Source organism: Quercus lobata, chromosome 3 (genome assembly GCF_001633185.2).
Source record: "Quercus lobata isolate SW786 chromosome 3, ValleyOak3.0 Primary Assembly, whole genome shotgun sequence".
NCBI lineage: Eukaryota > Viridiplantae > Streptophyta > Magnoliopsida > Fagales > Fagaceae > Quercus > Quercus lobata.
In genome coordinates this window covers 8,241,874-8,262,939 of record NC_044906.1, presented here as the reverse complement: position 1 = coordinate 8,262,939, position 21,066 = coordinate 8,241,874, and the positions used below count along the sequence as shown (strand labels likewise).

General features: G+C 37.8%; 1 protein-coding gene across 1 annotated transcript; it reads left to right on the top strand.

The window, feature by feature from the left end:
* Positions 1-883: 883 nt before the first annotated feature.
* Positions 884-13,760, top strand: LOC115982007 (cell division control protein 48 homolog C-like). Its single transcript, XM_031104476.1, has 10 exons — positions 884-1,684; positions 3,122-3,738; positions 6,140-6,292; positions 7,600-7,716; positions 7,994-8,098; positions 12,501-12,566; positions 12,689-12,753; positions 12,838-13,039; positions 13,189-13,326; positions 13,455-13,760. Exons 1-10 carry the CDS (start codon positions 982-984, stop codon positions 13,500-13,502), a joined length of 2,214 nt encoding a protein of 737 aa, XP_030960336.1. The 5' UTR covers positions 884-981; the 3' UTR covers positions 13,503-13,760.
* Positions 13,761-21,066: the final 7,306 nt, after the last annotated feature.

Below are 21,066 nucleotides of genomic sequence, written 5' to 3'. Positions count from 1 at the left end.
ATTTTAAGTTCTTTGTATATTTTTTTTTTTTCAAGGTTAATTCTTTTGTGTTTTTCCGTTTGGGTGTTGAGTTTATGGTTTGCAATTTTTTTTTTTAGTTGTTACCTTTGGCTGTAGAGAAAAGCTTAGAAATAGGGTAAGGAAAATTACCCTAAGGTGTACTTGAATTCAAAAATTATTTTAGGAAGAGTTTCAAATTCACAAATGTGCAATATGAATAAATACATGTTTTAGTGAAAAATCTGTTACCTATTGAATTTTCTAGGTTTCAGGGATGGAGATTAAACATTGCAATGAATTCTTGTATGGGGGAATATGAATTTAATATTAAGGGAATCAAGTTATTTGCCTTTTTGTTCCTAAAAAAAAAAAAAAAGTTATTTGCCTTTTACATGGTTGTGACTTTATTTTTTAGAGAGAGTTTCAACTTATGACGTTTGTTTCTAATGATAGCTCTTTATCATCGACCAAGACACTCATTAGTTTTTGGTGTAGGTGAAGATTGAACCTCAAATCAAGGAGAGCATAATAATTAAGAAAACAAAAGAATAGTGAAGAGAGCATAGTAATTCAGAAAACAAAATAATACAAAGCATAGTTGATAAGTTTTTGGTAAAGTTTAAGTACCAAAATAATATTTTACTTTAAAAAAAAAATTTATTTTATTTTATTTAAAAAAAATATCAATTTAGAATTTTATTTTAATTATTTTTTTGATATGACTTTTTTAATATTTAAAATGTTGATGTGACATTATTTAAATGCTAATTTTTTTTATTAGGATCTAAAATGAGAATGAAACAAAAATATAAGGACCAAAAATCCATCTACTCCTTAAAATAAACCTTTAAAAAAAAAAAATCGAAGTACATTTTTAATTTTTTCTAAACGTAATTTAATTTTAATTATTTTGCTCTTTTAAGCTCTTTTAAAAGCTAAGCTACGCTATGCTGTACGCAGGGGCGGCGGAGATTGAAAAAGATGAAGAGAGAATTACTCCGTCGGCGATTGGAAAGCTACGGCAACCACCGTTCCTCAACGCTGGATGAAACCGTCGACCACCTCCGTGCGACCTACCGCGACTACAACCGTATCAAGAGACAACCTTTCACAACCTTCGTTCGCAAAACCCTACAATCCCTCCCTCCTCAAAACACAACCACCAAAAAGAAGAAAAAGCGAAAGAGACTTCTCGAAACGACGTCGTCTGACTCGAACTCCTCGAGTAGTAGTTCCGATGAAGAAGAAGAAGACGACGGTGCGGTGGTCTCCACATCGGAAGACCCTCCGCCGAAATTCGACGTCATGAAATCGAACCTATTAGCGTCGTATATGGAGCTGAGCGAGGCCAAAAAGGTTGATAGCAATAAAGAAGTCGAGGAATACAGGGTTGAGGAGGTGAAGATGGTGGTGAAGAAAGGAGGAGACGGAGACGGAAACGATGGCCCTAGGTTTAGGGATTTGGGAGGAATGGATAGTGTGATTGAGGAGCTGAAGATGGAGGTGATTGTGCCGTTGTACCATCCGCAGTTGCCGCAGTGGTTAGGGGTTAAGCCCATGGGTGGGATTTTGCTGCGCGGGCCACCCGGGTGTGGGAAGACCAAATTGGCTCACGCCATTGCTAATGAGACCGGTGTTCCCTTCTATAAGATTTCCGCTACCGAGATTGTCACTGGTGTGTCCGGTATGTATCGCTCTCTTCATCACCTGCAAGTTTAAATTCTAGCTTCTAATGTGTATAAAATGGAATGATCGTGAATTTCAAATGAGCAATTTTAGTCTCTGAAGTTTATGGTGATCGTGAATTTTAGGTGATTGTTTGCGTGTAATCCATTACTAATGACCAGTTTTAGTCGCTAATGTGTCTAATAGAGTGATGACTAGTTAGTTTTTAGGCCATTTGGTGTCTCTGGTATGCATTCCTAATGAGCGATTTTAGTCGCTGAAATTTAAAGCGGTTTGGTTTTAGTTGCTGAAAAGTGAAAACTTAAAAGTAATCGGTTTTAATCATTATCAAGCTTAAGGTAATTGATCGCTTTAGAGTCCCTAATGTGTCTTAATGGAGTGATGACATGTTAGTTTTTACTTTTTACTTTTTAACTTGTCTATGGTGTCTTTCACTTGGTATGCATCGCTAATGAGCAATTTTAGTCAGTGAAATTGAAGCGGTCAGTTTTAGTCCTTAAGCCGCTAATGTGTCTAACAGAGTGATGATGTGTTAGTTTTTTAGTTTAAGGACCAATAGGGTATTTTGCCTAACTTTCTTTCATTTCTTTCATCATTATTGCTGGAGGATAATCTCAGCGAAATGAATTTGTATTAGTTGAATGAGTTTCATAATTGATGCATATATCTGCTTCTGATTTTGGTATCTATAGAGCTCAATATCTTGTTCATTTTGCAATAAAGGTCTATCATGTGCTGAAACAAATGTTTTGAAGCCAAGGCTTGTTTACATTGCCAAAACTAAAATGGGTGTGTTTTTTTTTTTATTGCTAAGTTTAGGTTTCTCTTTTGAAGAGTAGTAACCTTAGCAGCTGTGCCTCACTAATGTAGTTATTTTTCCCAGTTACTGGGGCATTTTTCCTTGTATGAAATATTTGTTTATGAATTAAGAATTTGAATTAAGGAATGGTTTTGGCCGGTGGGGTTAGTTACCCATAGATTATAATGGTTAGAGGCGAGTCCAAAGGACTGTTCTTTAGAAAAAGAATCCCTACCTTATCCAATAAAAAATTGATACGTGGTTGGTGCTCCCGCCCTCTAAGAGGCATACCTCCAATTAATAAGGTGGTAAGGAGTTTGTGGAAGTTAAAGCCTGTTTTTGTGTTCTACCTCTATTGCTGATCAATCTGGTTTTAGGGACTGATTCTTGTTAAATGGAGGTTTTCAAATTTAAAGACATGAATATATTGACTATGTCAGCATTCATAAATGATATCTTGTTCCCCGCCCCCCCTCCCCCCCTCTTTCCCCCCTAGTTTTTGATCATATGACCTTATTTCTTATTTTTATCCCCCTCTTCCTGCATTGGGTTCAATTGTTTGATGGAGAAACTACATTTTTCCCCCTCAATAAGTTGGAACTCCTATAATTGTTTCTCATTTAATGAATATTCCAGGTGCATCGGAGGAAAATATTCGAGATCTTTTTTCTAAAGCATACAGGACTGCTCCATCAATTGTATTTATTGACGAAATTGATGCAATTGCTTCTAAAAGAGAAAATCTACAACGAGAGATGGAGCGACGAATTGTGACACAGTTGATGACTTGCATGGATGAATCTCACAGACTTGTACAACCAGCAGATGCTATTTCAAACTCAGAAAGTTCTGATCAGAGACCTGGCCATGTGCTTGTCATTGGAGCGACCAATAGGCCTGATGCTGTTGACCCTGCACTAAGGAGACCTGGGCGATTTGACCGCGAGATTGTCCTAGGTGTTCCCGATGAAAGTGCAAGGGTTAAGATTCTTTCTGTAATTACACGCAATCTTAGACTGGAAGGTTCTTTCAACCTTCTGAAAATAGCTAGGTCTACACCGGGTTTTGTTGGGGCTGATTTGACTGCCCTGGCTAACAAGGCTGGCAACCTAGCCATGAAGAGAATTATTGATGAAAGAAAGTCTGAGCTATCAAAAGACTCTATAAATGAAGAACATACTGAAGAGTGGTGGAGGCAACCATGGTCACCTGAGGAGATGGAAAAGCTTACCATCACAATGGCTGATTTTGAGGTGCTATTGTCTTTCTATTTCCTTTTCTTTTTATATCTAATACACTCTCATTTATTCACCTGCCTATGTTTCCTGGGAAATGAGTTTTGGTCAAGACAATACTGATTTTATATCTGCTTTTACAAATTCTGTTTCATCACACATCACTTTAGTTTAAGTGGGCGTTGTTGAACATTTGGACATGATACTGTAGATCGATGTTCTGAATTTCGTTCTGTCCTGGCAGCCGAAATGGCCAGAAAATCTCGTACTGGTATGCAAACTGGAATGATAACCCCCCTTATTCCACCTCGGACAAAATTTTAGGCTGTTCCAGTGAGTTTTGGCCAATACTGGCCAAAGTGGAAGATTTGGCCGGAATTGAGTTTTGGATATTCTTCTCCTTAAACTTAAAACAACACATGATTTCGGAGTATAAGGAAAAGATGAGTAACTTATATGCTTACTTTTTTGATGTTTGTAGAAGGGAAAAAGTGTATTAGATCTGCTGGTGGGGAAAAAGAAAAAGAAAATGGAGAGAGATGAGAAAGGAGAGTCACAGAGGAGGCTATGGTCTGTGAGAGAAAAATAGAAAGAAGAAGATGCTAGAAATTTTTTATTGAAAGAAGAGGACTCATGGTTATTAAGGAGTGGTAAAATGGGCTACTGTTTGTTCTCCTATTTCTTCGGGTGGCTTAGGGATAAGGAAGATAAGACCTTTCAATGAAGCTTTGCTTGGAAAGTGGCTTTGGAGATTTGGGATTGAGGAAGATGCCTTTTGGAGGCAAGTGATAGAGATAAAATATGGATGTGTGTGTGTGTGTGTGTGTGGGGGGGGGGGGGGGGCTGGCGTACCAGAGCTGTGATTGGCCCTTATGGTGTTGGTTTATGGAAAAATATCAGTCAGGGATGGCCTTCCTTCTCTCGCCATATTCTGTATGATATTGGTGATGGGTCTAGAGTGAAGTTTTGGCAAGACTTGTGGTGTGGAGAGACATCTCTTGCTGTTAGATATTCGGACTTGTTCAGATTTTGCAGGAATAAGGATGCCAGTGTGGCTGAGCTTATGATGTCCACCAATGGTGTCCTCTTTTGGGATGTGAGATTCATTAGGGGTGTGCATGCTCGGGATCTAGAGGCTATGTCTGACTTCATGGAAACCATTTATGGTTCTCCTATGAGGGGGCTAGGTGAGGATAAAATGTGTTGGATTCCTAGCAAAGTTAAGGGTTTCTTGGTTAGTGATTATTATAGAATTTTAGTTGGCTCCGCTTTCTATGGGTTTCCTTGGAAAAGTATTTTGAAGCAGAAGATTCCCTCTAGAGTAGCTTTCTTTGTTTGGACTGCTGCCTTAGGGAAATGCTTGACGATTGATAATTTACGTAAAAGGAAGGTGTGGATTTTGGATTGGTGCTACATGTGTAAGAGAAATGGTGAATCGGTTGATCATCTATTCCTTCATTGTCCTTTTGCTATGGATCTATGGTCTATGGTTTTGGGTCTTTTTGGAGTGACTTGGGTTATGCCGTACACTGTTTTGGGGCTGTTACGGTGTTGGCAAGGCAGCTTTGGTCGTCATTGAAATGGTTATATTTGGTCTATCATTCCTCATTGCTTATTGTGGTGCCTTTGGAGGGAGAGGAATAGTAGATGTTTTGAAGATACTGAGAGATCTATTCTGGACCTCAAGCTTCTCTTTTTTTGAACTTTAAGGGATTGGTTGTATGCTTTGCAAAATAAATCTTTCCCTTCTTTTATTGATTTCCTAGACTCTTGCAAATTTTGTATTTGATTTCCTTTCCCTTGTTCACTCCCTGTGCACTAGGGTGTTCCTTTTTTGTCAATATATCTTATTACTTATCAAAAAAAGAAAAAGGAGTGGTAAAAGTAAAACTAATCAATACTCCTGGGGAAAGATGATATTCATGTGGGCTGGGGGAGACTTTTACAAGTAAAGTGGGATGTTTCTTGGAAGGTTCATCTTTAATGTAATGGTTTTGTTTTGTTTTTTTTTCAAATGTTGTATTTGCAGCTTAACAATTTGAATATTTAGATTAAATTTTATTATTATTACCTTTTATTCTTATTCTTATTAATATATATATATATAATTACGGTAATTCTGAAACAGTACGCCAAAATGGGCTGGTATTGAAATTTTCCATTCCATTGAACAAACCAGAATGAGCACCAAAACAGTATTCATAACATTGCTGTAGATATCTTTATTGCTGTTTTAGTGGTTTTTATACACTGACGTGTAAATCTACCTTTTGGTGACCAAGATTGGTGTACTGACAGTTTTGCTTATGGTGAAGGATCTTGCATTTTAGAAAATGTGAATAAAATTCTGCTGATTTGTTCTTGTTATGTGATTTTCTTAAATGATGTTGTCAATTGCTTTTTATGTGGTGTTTTTCAGGAAGCAGTTAAAATGGTTCAGCCCTCATCAAAAAGGGAAGGATTCTCTATCATTCCTAATGTAAAGTGGGAAGATGTTGGTGGGCTTGACTATTTAAGAAAGGAGTTTGACCGTTATATAGTTAGACGTATAAAATATCCAGAGGATTATGAGGTATTTAGAATTATTGTCTCTTTTCTCATTTTGTGTGCTGTGTGTGTGAGTTTCACTTTGAAAACTGACTTCATTGGAAGTTAAAACAGAAACGAGTATGAGGGCTCTTCAAAAGAAGAAAAGCCTATATCTGTAAATGATATATATGTATACATGTATGTATGGAGTGCTTATCAGAAGAAATTACTGATAGGTTAACTTGGGCTATTCATGATATGGACTGGGTAGGATTTGTTAAAGTGTCCTATTTCCAGGTTAGCTTCACATGCCAAGGATGTCCTTCTATGAACATTAATAGAGCTTGAAATTCTATTTAGATAATGAGACCAACAGAGCTATTTTGTCTCTCATGTTGATTCAAGGTTCCTTGGGCATGGACAATTCATGTTTTTTTTTTTTTTTGATAGGTAATAAGAGTAATATTAATCATGATGAAAAAAAAAACAAAGAAAGAAAATACATGGTGTTCATGATGGTGAACACAAGAAAAAACAACAAACAACATCAAAGAAAAAATAACTAAAGGGACAATTCTAAGAGTAGAAAGAAACTCTTTGATAGAAGAACAATTCAAAGAACCCCAGCACCTAGACCAATCGAAAAGAGTTCGCTGGCATGAAGCTTATAATTGAACCAGTGATTTCTCAGTAGCCTCAAAAGAGTGCCGATTTCTTTCCGTCCAAACAATCCACATCAAACAACCAGGAACTATATTCCAAATGCCCGAATTAAATTTCCCCAACCAGTGGCTCCAACAATACATTAAATTTTCCATAAAACCTGGCATGACCCATTGGATCCCAAAGACCTGAAGCATATGCACCCACAGCGAGTGAGCTACAGGACAATGGAGGAGGTGATGATCAACAGATTCCTCATTACAGTAGCAAATACAACATTGATTTGCCAAAGAGAGATCCCTAAGCATGAGAGACCCCTACTAAAAAAGAATGTTGCACAAAGGCTCCTAAATTTTGGTCTTTCAACCCACTACACATGCACATATCAAAATGCATATTTAGAGGATTACTTTAGGATAAAGGAACTTTTTTCTTGGCCAAAAGAAGGGGGAAATTTGGAGATCCACCCTGTATATCGATCAAGTGTACCTTGGACTGTCATGGGCCCCCTTAATTGTGTTTATAGATATTTTGTATTGTTGAAGAGTTATTACTTTATGGTACTTAAATTTGGAGTCCTGCTGCATTTTCTTTATTTATCCAAAGCTTTTCCTAAAATTTCTTGAAAGGTTAGTAGGAGCAGTCTAAATGGCTGATCACATGTCATGAAATAATCTGCATCTTCAGGGATTTGGAGTAGACTTAGAGACAGGATTTTTGCTCTATGGGCCTCCAGGTTGTGGTAAAACACTGATTGCAAAGGCTGTGGCTAATGAGGCGGGGGCCAATTTCATTCACATCAAGGTCAGTCTCTTTGATTTACCCTTTTTGTTACATTTGTATGTGTAATTTTTGATCGTTTTATTGTAATGTTGTTCTGTGCACTGGTACAGTGAGTGTCAAGTTGTGATTTACCTGCACAGGTATCTACGTAGTGTAGTGTTGGTCACGCGCTTTCACGCAAGCATAACTGCTTCAACAACGAGAGAACATAAGAAAAATAAATGTCCTCTTAATTGTTTCTTGCCTGATTTTTGAGTTCAAGTCCTAACTTGGATGTTCATGGTTTTTTAATGGTTAGGGTCCTGAACTTTTGAATAAATATGTTGGAGAAAGTGAGCTGGCTGTTCGGACATTATTCAGTCGTGCAAGGACATGTTCACCATGCATACTTTTCTTTGATGAGGTTTGTGTTCTCTTTTCTTGATAAATGTCTATTATTGCAGTTGAGCGGCTTTGGTTATTTTAAATTTTAGTCTATTTCACTAAGTTTGGGAATGTTGGGACCTTTTCACTCTTTCAGTAGTATTTATGGATTACTATCATTATCTTTTTGTTATTCATGGGCCGGGGCTTTTTTTCTTGCTTATTTATGAGGGAACATATATACCTTGTTGGCAATTACTGAACTTGGAAGGAAATCTTCTAGAACATGACTTCTTTTGATCTTTAACAATTCTTAGGGCTTAATCAGTATATTTATGAGTGAACATAGCTACGTTGTTGGCAATAATTGAAGTTGGCAATAATCAGTATATTTGTCTTTTCGTTTCTTGTTCTGTAATCTTTGGTCTGCTTTGTGCTTTTTGTGCATGAGGTAGCTTTTTGAATATACATCTTTCTTACTGATAAAAAAAAAAAAATAATTGAAGTTGGTAGGAAATCTTCTAGAACATGACTCTTTTTGATCTTTAACAATTCTTAGGCCCTACTCAGTAAATTTGTTTATAAATTGGTTTTAAAAGAAATCTGGGTAGAGGATTGCATGTTTTCCCCATTTTACTTGAAAAATGTTCAATGCTAAGTTCCTAACATACATGGCATTGTAGGATATATATGAATGCTTCTGACATGCCTACTAGGAAGGATGAACATGGAAAATCCCATCATGTGGTTGTGTCAGATATGTATTGAACACAGACATGGACTCAGATTGGACACCATTTCATATGAGTCCAAGCTGTACCCGATGAATAATAAATGTTTTTTAAATTTCAAATACTGTTGGAATTATGTAAAAAAAATTTAAATACTGTTGGAATTATTAAAAAAAAAAAAAATTCAAATACTGTTGGAATTATAAAAAAAATTTCAAATGTGGTTGAATGTGGTAGGGATTGAGGGATATGGGCCTCAAATAGATAAAAAAAAATGAAAATCTCTCATGATATGGTGGTTGACTAAGCTAAGGGAGAAGGTGGCTTTTATTGTAGCCTACCTCCCATAAGAAGCAGCACTGTTATCATTGACTATGTCGTCTCGCTTCTAGACAAGCATGCGATTGGGCCTCACCTCCTACTCAATCTCGTATCTTCTCATCCATCACCGACAATGCTGCATTCTACTTTAGGTGATTTCTTGTCGTGTAACAATGTAGAAGAGAAAAAATTACAACAGTAAAGAAGATATTGAAGAACAAAATATTCAAGCACTCTATCAAATTTACCTACTTATTTCCTATCTTTATTTCCTATCCCTGCTTTTGTGGCTAACCGAACTGCAAAACTTCAGCGGAATTTCTTATGGGGTGGTCTAGGGGATGAACCTAAATTTCACCTGGTTAAATGGGCTACTGTTTATATGCCTCTTTCTTCAGGTGGCTTGGGGATAAGGAAAGTAAGACTTTTTAACGAACCTTTGCTTGGGAAGTGGCTATAGAGATTTGGGCTTGAAAGGGATGCCCTTCGGAAGCAAGTGATAGAGGTGAAATATGGATGTGTATGGGGTGGTTGATGTACCTGTCCAGTTTCTGGTCATTATGGTGTTTGTTTGTGGAAAAATATTAGTCAAGGATGGCCTTCTTTTTCTCATCATATTCTGTTTGAAATTGGTGATGGGACGAGGGTGAAGTTTTGGCAAGATTGTTTTTTTGATAAGTAAAAAGTTTATTGATATCATAAAAAAGGTGGAACACCCTAGTACACAGGGAGTGTACAAGGGGTCAAACAATCAAGCACAAAAATTACAAGAATCTAAGAAATCAAGAAATGATAAAAAAGATTGGTTCCGCAAAGAAATCAAGTTTTGGCAAGATTGTTAGTGTGGGCAGTCACCTCTTGCTGTCTGCTTTCCTAAATTATTTAGATTTTGCCGAGATAAGGAGGCAAGTGTGGCTGAGCTTATGAAGTTCTCTAATGGGGTCCTTTTATGGATGTGACATGTGAGTTTCTTTAGGGGTTTTCATGTTTGGGAATTGGAGGCTGTGTGTACTGTGTTGTATGTGGGTCTGTTTTTTCTTTGTTTTGGGTTGTCCACTTCTCTATTTTGTGTTTTAATTTTTTTTCTTTGTTTTTTGAGCCCGACGTGACTAACAGTAAAGAGGAAAGCTGAAGTTTCAGCCTTTTATTATTTCTATTGACTTTTAACCTCTTCCACAATCACTTGCACGTGTATAACACTCTTAATAGTGATATTGGATTGGTGTTATATTTGCAAGTGTAATAGTGAATTGGTTGACCATCTTTTCCTTCATTGTCCAGTTGCTATGGATTTGTGGTCTATGGTTTTGGGTTTATTTGGAGTAAGTTGGGTTATGCCTAAGTCAGCTGTGGGGCTCCTTGCTTGCTAGCAAGGCTGGTTGGGTCGTCATCGAAATGGTTATGTATGGATAATTGTTCCCCATTGTTTAATGTGGTGTTTTTGGAGGTGGAGGGAAAGAAATGGTAGGTGTCTTGAAGATTCTGAGAGATCCATTCCTGACCTCAAGTTATTTTTCTTTAGAACTTTTTTGGATTGGTTGTTTGCCTTGCGAAACCAATCATTCTCTTCTATCTTTGGTTTTCTTAATTCTTGTAATTTCTGTATTTGACCCCTATTCACTCCTTGTGTCCTAGGGTTTTTTAATTTTTATTTTATTTTATTATTTTATTATTTTTTAATTTTTTAATTTTTATATATATCAATAAATCTTAATACTTATCAAAAAAAAAAAAAAAAAAAAAGGTTCAAGCTTTCATTTCTAATATCAATGAGAGAGAGAGAGAGAGAAGCGTAGGGGAGTAAGTTGGATTTGGGGTTTGACTCCGTCAAAAAACCTACCCACCTTGTCCCATAGTTTACTCCCGGAGGAAGAATTGCACATTTAATGGAGTGGGGGTTTGAGTTATTGAGCTGAAATCCTTGTTTTGAGATCATTATTTGATTGGTCCTGAACTTTTGGAACTGGTTATACGTTTTTAATTTTAGACTCTATGAACTTTCTCTTAGAATGTGATTCTTCCACAATGTAATTCCTTAGGAGCACTTTCTGTGTACATAAGTCTCTCAATATCTATAAAAGTTATTATTTATCAAAAAATATAAACAAGTTATAAAAATATTGTTTATAAAGGAACATTTGGTGAACTACTAGTGTGCAGGTTCATGGATGTGCACACATGAAGCACTTTTCCGTAATTTAAGTCCCCAATTTGATGATCCCTTCCGACTTTTTGACATTCTCATCTCCCCTCAAGTTTCAGCTGCCTCAGCATTCTCATCTCTCCGCTCAAGTCTCAACTGCCACTACAAATTGCCATTGCAGCACCAAACCACCATGCTCCTTTTCTCCACATCTTCCTTGCATCTCTTAGACTCCTTTTCCCCACATATCCACCCTATTGCTGATGCTACCCTCTTTAACCAATAATGCCACTATCTCGTTGCCGCAAAACCAACCTTGCCAACCTTGTCGCACCCATAGTTTGAAGTTTGAACAAAGGCTCATATTATCTGACCATTTATGCCAATCCCCTTAAAATCTGAAATGTATTTAGAAAATTAAAAGTGGAATTTAGAATAATGAATCAGCTCTGTTGTGTGTATGAGAGAGAGAGAATAACATGAGTTCTAGAGGAGCCCTGTATCGGATCAACTCTCTTGTCTAATGGAATTCAGGAGTAGTTTCTTCAACCGGCACTCTGTCTTCTTCAGCAATCAAGGCATTGAGTCTCTTCAAAGGAAGGTTGAAATTTCAGTTTTACATCTATCTTTACGAACCAGATAGCTACAGTGCTCTTTTAATAGATACTATAAAAAAATAACTCATGTTTTCAAAACAAGATAGCATCACATCATACAAAAGGTTTACAGCAGGAATATACTTCAAAACGGTAACAACAGCATCAATTCTCAATTCCAGAGCTTAATAGAATGGCTTTGTATTCTTCTTAATCAATTTGGTTTTATTGGTCTTTTTTTCCTTTCACCCCTTTGCTCATGTATCTGCTTTATGTCCTTGTTTAATTTTACTTATAAAGAAGATATGTTTGAAGCAAATGCAAGCCAATTGGTGTTCTACATTCAGGCATTAGATAAGAATTATACTAGATTGCTGTAGAGATGTATGTGGAATTTCTGTTTAATAATTAGTGTTTTTCCACATCATACTAGGTTTTCTTTCATGATAAAATCGGATGCATTTAATGGGTAGTAAGTTTGTATTCAAAATAACAATATCTTGCTCCAGAGAACATGGCTTTTCAAAATGGGTGTCTTGATTAGGGTTTCCATTCTTTAAAGTAGTTATTTTGTGGTCATTAATTTTGCTTTGACTTTTTTTTTTTTTTTTTTTTTTTGAGATTTTGAATTTCTGCACCCATGACTTGTAGGTGGATGCTTTGGCAACAAAGCGTGGTAAAGAAGGCGGATGGGTTGTTGAGCGGCTACTGAACCAGGTAAAATAATCTCATCAGATAGCCTGAGCAAAATCATACTCATACTCTCCTACTTATTATGTTTAGCTGTACCAATTCATATTCTGATGTTGATAAAATCAACCCATTTCCTACAATTACAGTTACTTATAGAACTAGATGGAGCAGAGCAGCGGCAGGGTGTTTTTGTTATTGGCGCGACAAATAGGTAAAATTAATTGTTTATCCTCTTCAATTTGTTCTGATGATTACTGCCTTACTGATTCCTTTCAGTTGGCATCTCTTTTGGCAGACCTGGGGTGATGGACAGAGCCATCTTACGGCCTGGTAGATTTGGTAAACTTCTTTATGTTCCGTTGCCCAGTCCGGATGAGCGTGGGTTGATCTTAAAAGCTCTTGGGAGAAAGAAGCCTATAGATGCCAGTGTGGATTTGAGTGCTCTTGGTCGAATGGAAGCTTGTGAAAATTTTAGCGGGGCTGATCTTGCTGCACTGGTTTGTTTATGCTCGAATTCATCTGTTTTCATATTATGTTGAAGCTGATATCTTTTGTGTGTGAGTGTGTGTGTGTGGGGTGAGGAGCATGAAAGTAGGGGAGCTGGATGGGGTTTCAGATGAAATGTCTAAATTTCTATTATTGACAGATGAATGAAGCTGCAATGGTTGCTCTTGAAGACAAACTGACGTCAACTAAGAGCACCTCAGATGCAGCTCCTTGTACCATAAAATCAACACATTTTGAGCGAGCACTGGGTAAAATCTCACCTTCTGTCTCAGACAAGGTATGACTCTTACCACTTCTGCTTGTGTGTGTCTAGCGCAAGGATATCTGAAGCAAAATGATTTTTATTTATTATTATTATTCTCTATATATTTTTAACTCTTAATGTTGCTTCTATTTGGGGAACAGCAAAAACGAGATTACCAGACTTGGTCACAGAGTTTTAAGGCAGCATGAGAAGAATCATTAATCGACTATCTACATGCCATGGCTGAGGATGCGATAGTGACTACCATAGTAAAAATTGAATGTAAAATGAAGCCAGTTTTGATGTCAAAAGTGAATAAACAATTCATTTCCCATTGTCTTTTTCTCATGTTTTATAAGTGTATCAATGTAAGTTGACCTGCTTTCCCCACGATGGGAATGAATTTTTGTGCTGAATGAGGCTCGAGAAATTTGTTGAGTTAGTAATTTCGAGTCTTAGTTGAGAAACACGTTGAGCCTTTTAATAGTTAGAATTTATGTTTAGTCTTAGCTCATCTCTTGCTTGAAATTTGCCTTGGAAAAAAAAGAAGAGATCTTCCGAACCACAACTGAGGGACACATCAAAAATCATAATTATCTGAAAATTTTATCTGATAACGTTATTTACATTCTTGTCTCAAAATTTAAACCAATATCATATGACATGTAATTAATTTTTAGGAGGAATATACTTACCCACCGTAGTTTCATTTTTGACATTTAACCCACTTATGCTATACTCCATTACTATTTTGTTACCCACCTCCCTATCGGACATTACTCTAACACATTTTTTATCAAAAACAAAACCTAAAATAGATCAAACACTCCTCTCTCTCAAAGCACACTCTCATACACATGTGCTCACCAAACTAAGATTCTAGATGCTACAAGGCAAAGAGTTTTAGATAATAGACCGAGAACCATTTGGGGCCATCGCAACCACCATTGGAACCCACAACCACCGCTACTCCATCGGAAACCACAACCACTACAAACTCTAATCCACAATCACCACCAAAATGAAATCAATCCACAACCTAAAACTACAAAAATAAAATAACCAAAAAAAAAAAAAAAACCCATGAAGCAAAATTTGAGAGAGAAGAGATGTAGTTTGATCTAGGGCTGTATAGGCACCACCCACCACCGACAAAACCAACCGGAGCCGAACTGATCTGCTCACCTCAAACCTCCACCATAGGTGTTAGGCATGATGGTCGGCAGCGATTTTCAAGCACCGAAGTCGGCCAATACGGTTCTTGGTGAAGGTTTTTGGATTTTGATGAACACCGAACCAAACCGATTTGCTTATATATACACAAAACTTGAGATTTCTACCCCCTTCAAGTCAGATATAAGATTTCCACCCCCACCCACAACACAAAATCCACCACCGTTTTAGCTTTTTATCTTCAAGCCACCCCTGCTTTTGTTGCCATTGTGCCACCCAAGTTAGATCTTCAAGGTATTGTCTCTGCCTCCATCGCCTGGTGGTTGATTAGACTTTGCAAGTGAGTTAATTGATGGTTAGTCCCAAAAATCTTCAGCTTGTTTGGGTTTTAATATTTGGGTTTGTAGTGGGTTTTGAATCTTTTGATCTTATTTGATCTAAGTTTTGATTTGTGGTTTGAATCCTTAAGTTTTCTAGGTTTGATTTTGGTTTTAGATCTCTCTTTTTCTCTGTGTGTGATAGACAGGTGGACACCAACCACTGTGCCGAATGGAACTGCCATCGATGTTGTCGAAGAACCGTTCCTCAGGCACGGCGATGGCTCGAGTTTTTAGGAAACCGAAGGTTTCGGTGCGGTGTAGGAACGGCCACAAAAACTGGCTCCATCGCGTCGTGTACAGCCCTAGTTCGATCTAAACCTTCAGCATCGATTCCTCGCAAAAATGGTGGTTGTTGATATGGGTTTTTCACTATGGTGGCAGATTGATCTCCTTAATGCCGCCAATGGAGAGAGAGAGAGAGAGAGAGAGAGAGAGAGAGAGAGAGAGAGAGAGAGAGAGAGAGAGAGAGACAATGTTGCTGGGCTTTTGTTTTAGTCCTAAGAGAGAGAGTAGATCGACCTCATGTTGTTGGGCTTTTGTTTTTGTTTCATTGAAATGAATGTCTTCTGTTAGGTTATTATTCCCTCATGCTTTTGTCTTCAATTGGATTAATGTCTTCTATTGCTGTCCTTTTGCTTTTACAACATGAAGTTCGTGAGTTGGCACAAACCTGACCAAAATTTGTACAAGCTTAAAATGCTGAAAATTTGTACTCGTGGATGGGAGTGTGTTTTGGGAGAGAGGAGTGTTTGATCTGTTTTGGGTTTTGTTTTTGATAAAAAAATGTGTTAAAAGTAACGTTTGATAGGGAGGTGGGTAACAGAATAGTAACAGAGTAAAGTAAAGGTGGGTTAAGTGTCAAAAATGAAATCACAGATTGATAAGTTAAATTTAAGTCAAATCACAGGTGGGTAAAGTGTAATTCTCCTTAATTTTTATTGATCCAAATTAAGAACCAATCAAAATTAATCAATCATAAACACATAGTTCAAACCTAAAATTGTATAATAGCATATCAACTATTGATTCTCGAGGAGGCTCATCTTTTAATTGAGTTGTCCGATTGTACATTGTTGTGAACTCGGATGTATCTTAGAATAAAAGTTGTGTTCATGGAATGGTCTAAATGATGTTTTTACTGTAGAGTGAATGAAATTATGATTTTGACCTTGAATGAGTGTCTGATTGCAAAGTAGGATATATACGAACACACACACACAAATATATATATATATATATATTTATTTATTTATTTATTTATATATAGTTTATACAACTTCAAAAATCTTGGATACATATGTACAAAATAAAGAACTATCAATTATGTGTTTTGAATACAATATTTAAATTAAAACTTCATAAACATAAAAATAAATATAAACTTAAACCTTTATTTAATTTTGTTAAAGTTTTATCCTTAAAAAAAAGTTAGTTTCTCTTCAAATATAAAATGAGAATATATTGGAATTCTTGTACCAATATTTGAATTCATTAGGTTGTTTACACTCAATTTATTTTTTCTTTTAAAGTATAAATCAATTCAATACTAAGTTTGAGAGGGACAACAAACCTCTAGAGTATTTAAATTTTAAACAAATTTGAGTTCTTAAGAACATTCAAACCTACTTTGTTTTGTTATAATTTTTATTTGAGGGTTTGTTGATTGTGATTTTGAGCAGGCCACAAGAACCAAACAGCCCCTCAATTCATCCAATGTATTTACACATATGACTTCTTTAAGTAGTTTCTTAATTCTTTGAACTCTACCATTTTCTTATTATTTTTATTGATTGTGATTTATATATAATATTGATAAAAATAACTAAAAATCTCACATAAAAAATAATAATAAACACTAAAGTGCTTAATCAATTTCTCATCCTAAAAAAGAATAAAAAATAACTGATTAGTCAATTATCCCAACGTTTGAACAATTTCAACCATGTTCTTTAGTAATTTTGTATGTGGTGAAAGGCGCAACATTACTGTAATATAATCCATATTGGGGGATAGATTGTTCCTTTATAAAGTATAAACTCTTCGAATTCCGCACCTACTTCAGATGGTTAATCAATCTCTCATATGAATTTACACGCGAAGATTACTTTAGATATGTCTTCTATGTTTAATGTATCCAAAATTTTCTTTCATTTGTAAGAACACTCAAAATATGTAATTTATTAATTGTTAACCTCTATTAATTAAATAACCAACTTGTAAATGCATTTTGGATTTAATTAATTTATTAAATTCAAACAAGAGCTATATTAAAACTAGTATTTTAGAACTTAAGATAGAAAAATAAAAAGCTTTTATTGATGCTACAAATTCTAAAACATGATTAACATAAATACTAGTAAAAGGATGCCCATACTAGGATGAAGTTGAATTGTCTCTATACATTGAATAATAACACACAAAACTCTTAATTTAAGGCATAAAAGAAATTAAGATTCACAGGATCTACGTAACATGCTTAAATTCTTTTCATTTTTTAATATGAAAATTTTATGTTGTTTTTAAATATATATATATATATATATATATATAAAAGTTATTAAATGAATCCTTATATAATAGTTTATTTTGATTACTTAAAAAAAAAAAAATCTTAAAGGGTTATGAATATTGAAAATAAATAACTATATGTTTTTAATACAGTTTTTAAACAAAAATTTCATAAACATAAACATTTTTTATTATTATATTTAATTTTGAACCTATAAACTAATGTTTTTTTTTCCTCTAAATATAAACATGAAAGTTTATTGACATTAATAACCAATATTCGAATTTATTAGTGTGTGCGCTAGAAATGAGACTATTGGGCTTAACCTTACTTGGGCTCACAACTTATTTATAAGGTGGGCTTTAGGATTTCCTACTTTGGGTCGTTCTCGGCACAAAAACTCAAAGTAATATCCTCTCTCCCTTCCTGAATAACTGTTTTTCTTTCTTTTTCTGAACCCCTATTTCTTCCCCAACTTCTCCTATTTATAGCTCTAAGTTAGTGGGGAGATCATGATTACTGTCATTGTTAGTGCAATTGAAGGTCCAATATTATCTGCTGTAAGTGGACGTTTAGGTGAGAGGGGAATGCAACGATTATGGCTTTGGAACTTGATTCCAACTTAGGTTAATATGCTCGGTAGTGATGTTTCTTGAACTGCCGAGCACCCTATGGTATGTTTGGACAAGACTTCCTTATTTGTTCGGGAAATTTATGCCGAGCATCGGTTAAGGGTCGAGGTTCAAAACTCGTAGTTTGTGAAGGTAGTTTCAAGCAGAATTTAAAGTAATGGAGCCGAGCCATTGGGCCTGAACCTAGGGCCCAATTGAGTCTGGGAACCTTGGTGCCGTACATTAGCCCCCCCTTGTTTCATACCCGGCTGCCGAGAAGAATCAAAAAACCAACCAAGCCTTTTGGTTTTGAAAGCCCTACGGCCAGGGACTCATGCGGTTATGGCTCCCCATTAATGCTCTTCTCAAAAGACACGCTATTCCGGGGCACCAGGTTCAATTGTCATTATTGCCTGACGGTTCTTGAACCGAAGCGGCGTGCGTGTCGGTTATCTTTGGCTTTGGCATTCATAGGATCTTTCATGAATCGTGCCCATTTATTGTTGATTAAACGTCCCCATGCCCTCTTCTGCTCCTATAAATAGTTCTCTTTAGAACATTCTTTCACTTTTTCACCTCTGATTTCTTGAGCATACTCTCTGCCGATCACTCCTTTGAGCGCTTACTCACCAGCCCAGAGTTCCTTTCTCCCTTAGAACCCAAAGTAAGTTCTCTTCCCTTTCCTATTCCTTCAACTTCTTTCTACGAGTTCCCTCTCACAGTAGTAAATTTCAAAAATGGGTTACTCTTATCTCCTGAAGGCCCCGGCGGCTTTGGCCACCTTTAGGCAGAAGTTTGATATCCCCGGTGACGTGGAAGTGGCTTACTGCCATGAGAGCGAAATCACTCTCCACTGAGGGCGTGGTACAACTTTTTTTCCTTTAATGGAAATTCTAGAGGGTGGGGTCAGGTTCCCCGTGGATCCTCTTTTGATTAACACACTTAGGTACTACGGGTTGTGTCCCGACCAACTTCCTCCCAACTTTTACCGGGTAGTTAGCTGCGTTAGTAGGTTGAATCACACCTTTGATTTACAGTTAGATCACCATGACATTAACCACATGTATAGTCTCTGTGGAAACAAAACTTCCAACTATTACTTAAAAACTAGGGATAATCGGGTACGGCTGATATCATGCCTACCTGATTCGGATAGGAACTCGGCCGGGGAGTTTGTCAGGGTGCGCGGCAACTGGTTTGCCAGGGAGGTCCCCTGCCCTCTTTCACGGCATGAAGTGGGTTCGTACCAATCTCTGACTTAACCATTCCCCCCTTCTTTTATTTTCTTTTTACTGAAGTAGCTTTTCATTACTGGCTGTTGATATAACGTTTCGTTCTTTTGTAGATGGTAAAGTGTTCGTTCCGGACATTAGAATAGTCCACGTCAGAGACTTAAATTTTATCCTCCGTTCCGAGATATTCGTGCACTGGGACGGACAGCTTCGAGCCTCGCACCTGATCCTTGGAGTAGAACCCGTTTATTCCACCTGGCAGTCCTTTAAACAGGCGTTGTTAGTTGACAGTCCACTTTTGTCATACATACACGTTCGGTACGCAAATTTTCTGCCGCCGAAACTTACGACCGACGAGACGAGGGAGTTCGAAAAGCGTTACACCTACTCAGACGAGCTAGCGCCTTTGCGGGACGAGTCTGCGGAGCGCGTGTCTCGGCGTCTTCGAGAGTTAGCTCACGAGGCTATCCAAGAAGAAGCTCTTGTTCAAGAGCCTGCTCACCCTGCTCACCCCGTTGAACCTGAGGACACTGTTGTTGAAGCCGAGCATCTCGCACTTGAAGCAACCAACTTGTCGGCCACCGATCCCCTTCTCAGCGAAGACATGGTAATTAGGAAGATCATGACTATTGATCGTTTCGTGCCCGGTGCGTGGCAAGCCACTCAGCCCCCACCCTCTCAAAGTCAAACCCAGACGCCTCCCCTTCCACCCCCTTCTCAAGCTGGACAAGCCCGGAAAAGGCAGAGGGCTACCGATCAACCGCCCATGGGTCCGGGAGATGTAGCCACTCAGACTCCTCCCTGGCCAATAGGAGGTATCGTTATTCATGAGTCGCAAACCCAGGTCGGGCCAGGTGTTGCGTCCTCCTCCCAAGCCACGCCAGCGTGTAAGCCTAAGTTTTTGCTGGACGGTAAGCCTCTGCCCTCAACTGCCTGTATGCGGATGTGGGAGAAAGGTGAGAGGGGTCGCATTGCTCAAACCCTGGCCTCGGGTCTTCTTCTTCCCGATGATGTACATGCCTTTGAGGACGGGTCGGAGGAGTCCGTGAGGCGCCAGTTAGAGTGGCATACTATCGCGGTAACTCTTTATTTGTCAATTACTTACCATTCCTTTCTTTTCGCTTCTATACTAATTTCTGTGTTTGTCAGGCTGCTCAATTGGCTCATATCCTAGTTGGCCGTGCAAAGGATCTTGCCGAGGAGATTGATCATGAAAGGGGGGCACGAGAGTCAGCTGCCAATATGGCGAAGGAAAAATTGAAGGCAGCTGATTCTGCCGAGAAGAAGGCTGCTGCTGCGGAGAAGAATAGAGTGTTGGTGGAGAAGAGGTGCGTGGAGCTCCTGGCTAAGCAGAACGAAACAGACGTCAAGCTAGCTGAAGCAATTAGCCTAAACTCATCCCAAGTCGAGGAACTCATCGACCTGAGGGCGGCTTTAGAGGCCTGCGAGGAAAAATGGTATAATGAAGGGTTTACCGATGCCGAGAATTTTGCGGAACCGGTGGTGGACCAAGCTCGAAGGCTGGGTTTTGAGACTGGGTGGTTTGCCGCCCTGTAAGCTTTGAGTGTTCCTAAGGATTCTCCCCTGAGAGACCCTTTCCAAATTCCCTTTCCGAGCCCCGTTACTGTTGTACAGGATCTCCCAGTGCCCGTTGAGGAGGAAGAAACAGCAAGCATAAGGGAGTTGGTGGAACAGATTGATGCTCATGCAGAGCCAGATGAAATGGAAGCCACCAGCATCCCAAATGCACAAGACCTGCTCGGTGAGGACCTTCATTTTCCCGTGGCCGACTAGCAGCAGCCTGAAGCAGCAGATCCAACTAGACCCTCCACCTGACTAAGTTACTTGCCATTCAGCTCTTTTTATGC

Excerpts from the sequence above, each read along its gene's own strand:
- LOC115982007 (XM_031104476.1), top strand. The coding sequence starts at position 982 with ATGAAGAGAGAATTACTCCGTCGGCGATTGGAAAGCTACGGCAACCAC. Across the intron at positions 6,293-7,599 it reads AATATCCAGAGGATTATGAG|GGATTTGGAGTAGACTTAGA; the intron begins GTATTTAGAATT and ends CTGCATCTTCAG. Across the intron at positions 12,754-12,837 it reads GTTATTGGCGCGACAAATAG|ACCTGGGGTGATGGACAGAG; the intron begins GTAAAATTAATT and ends CTCTTTTGGCAG.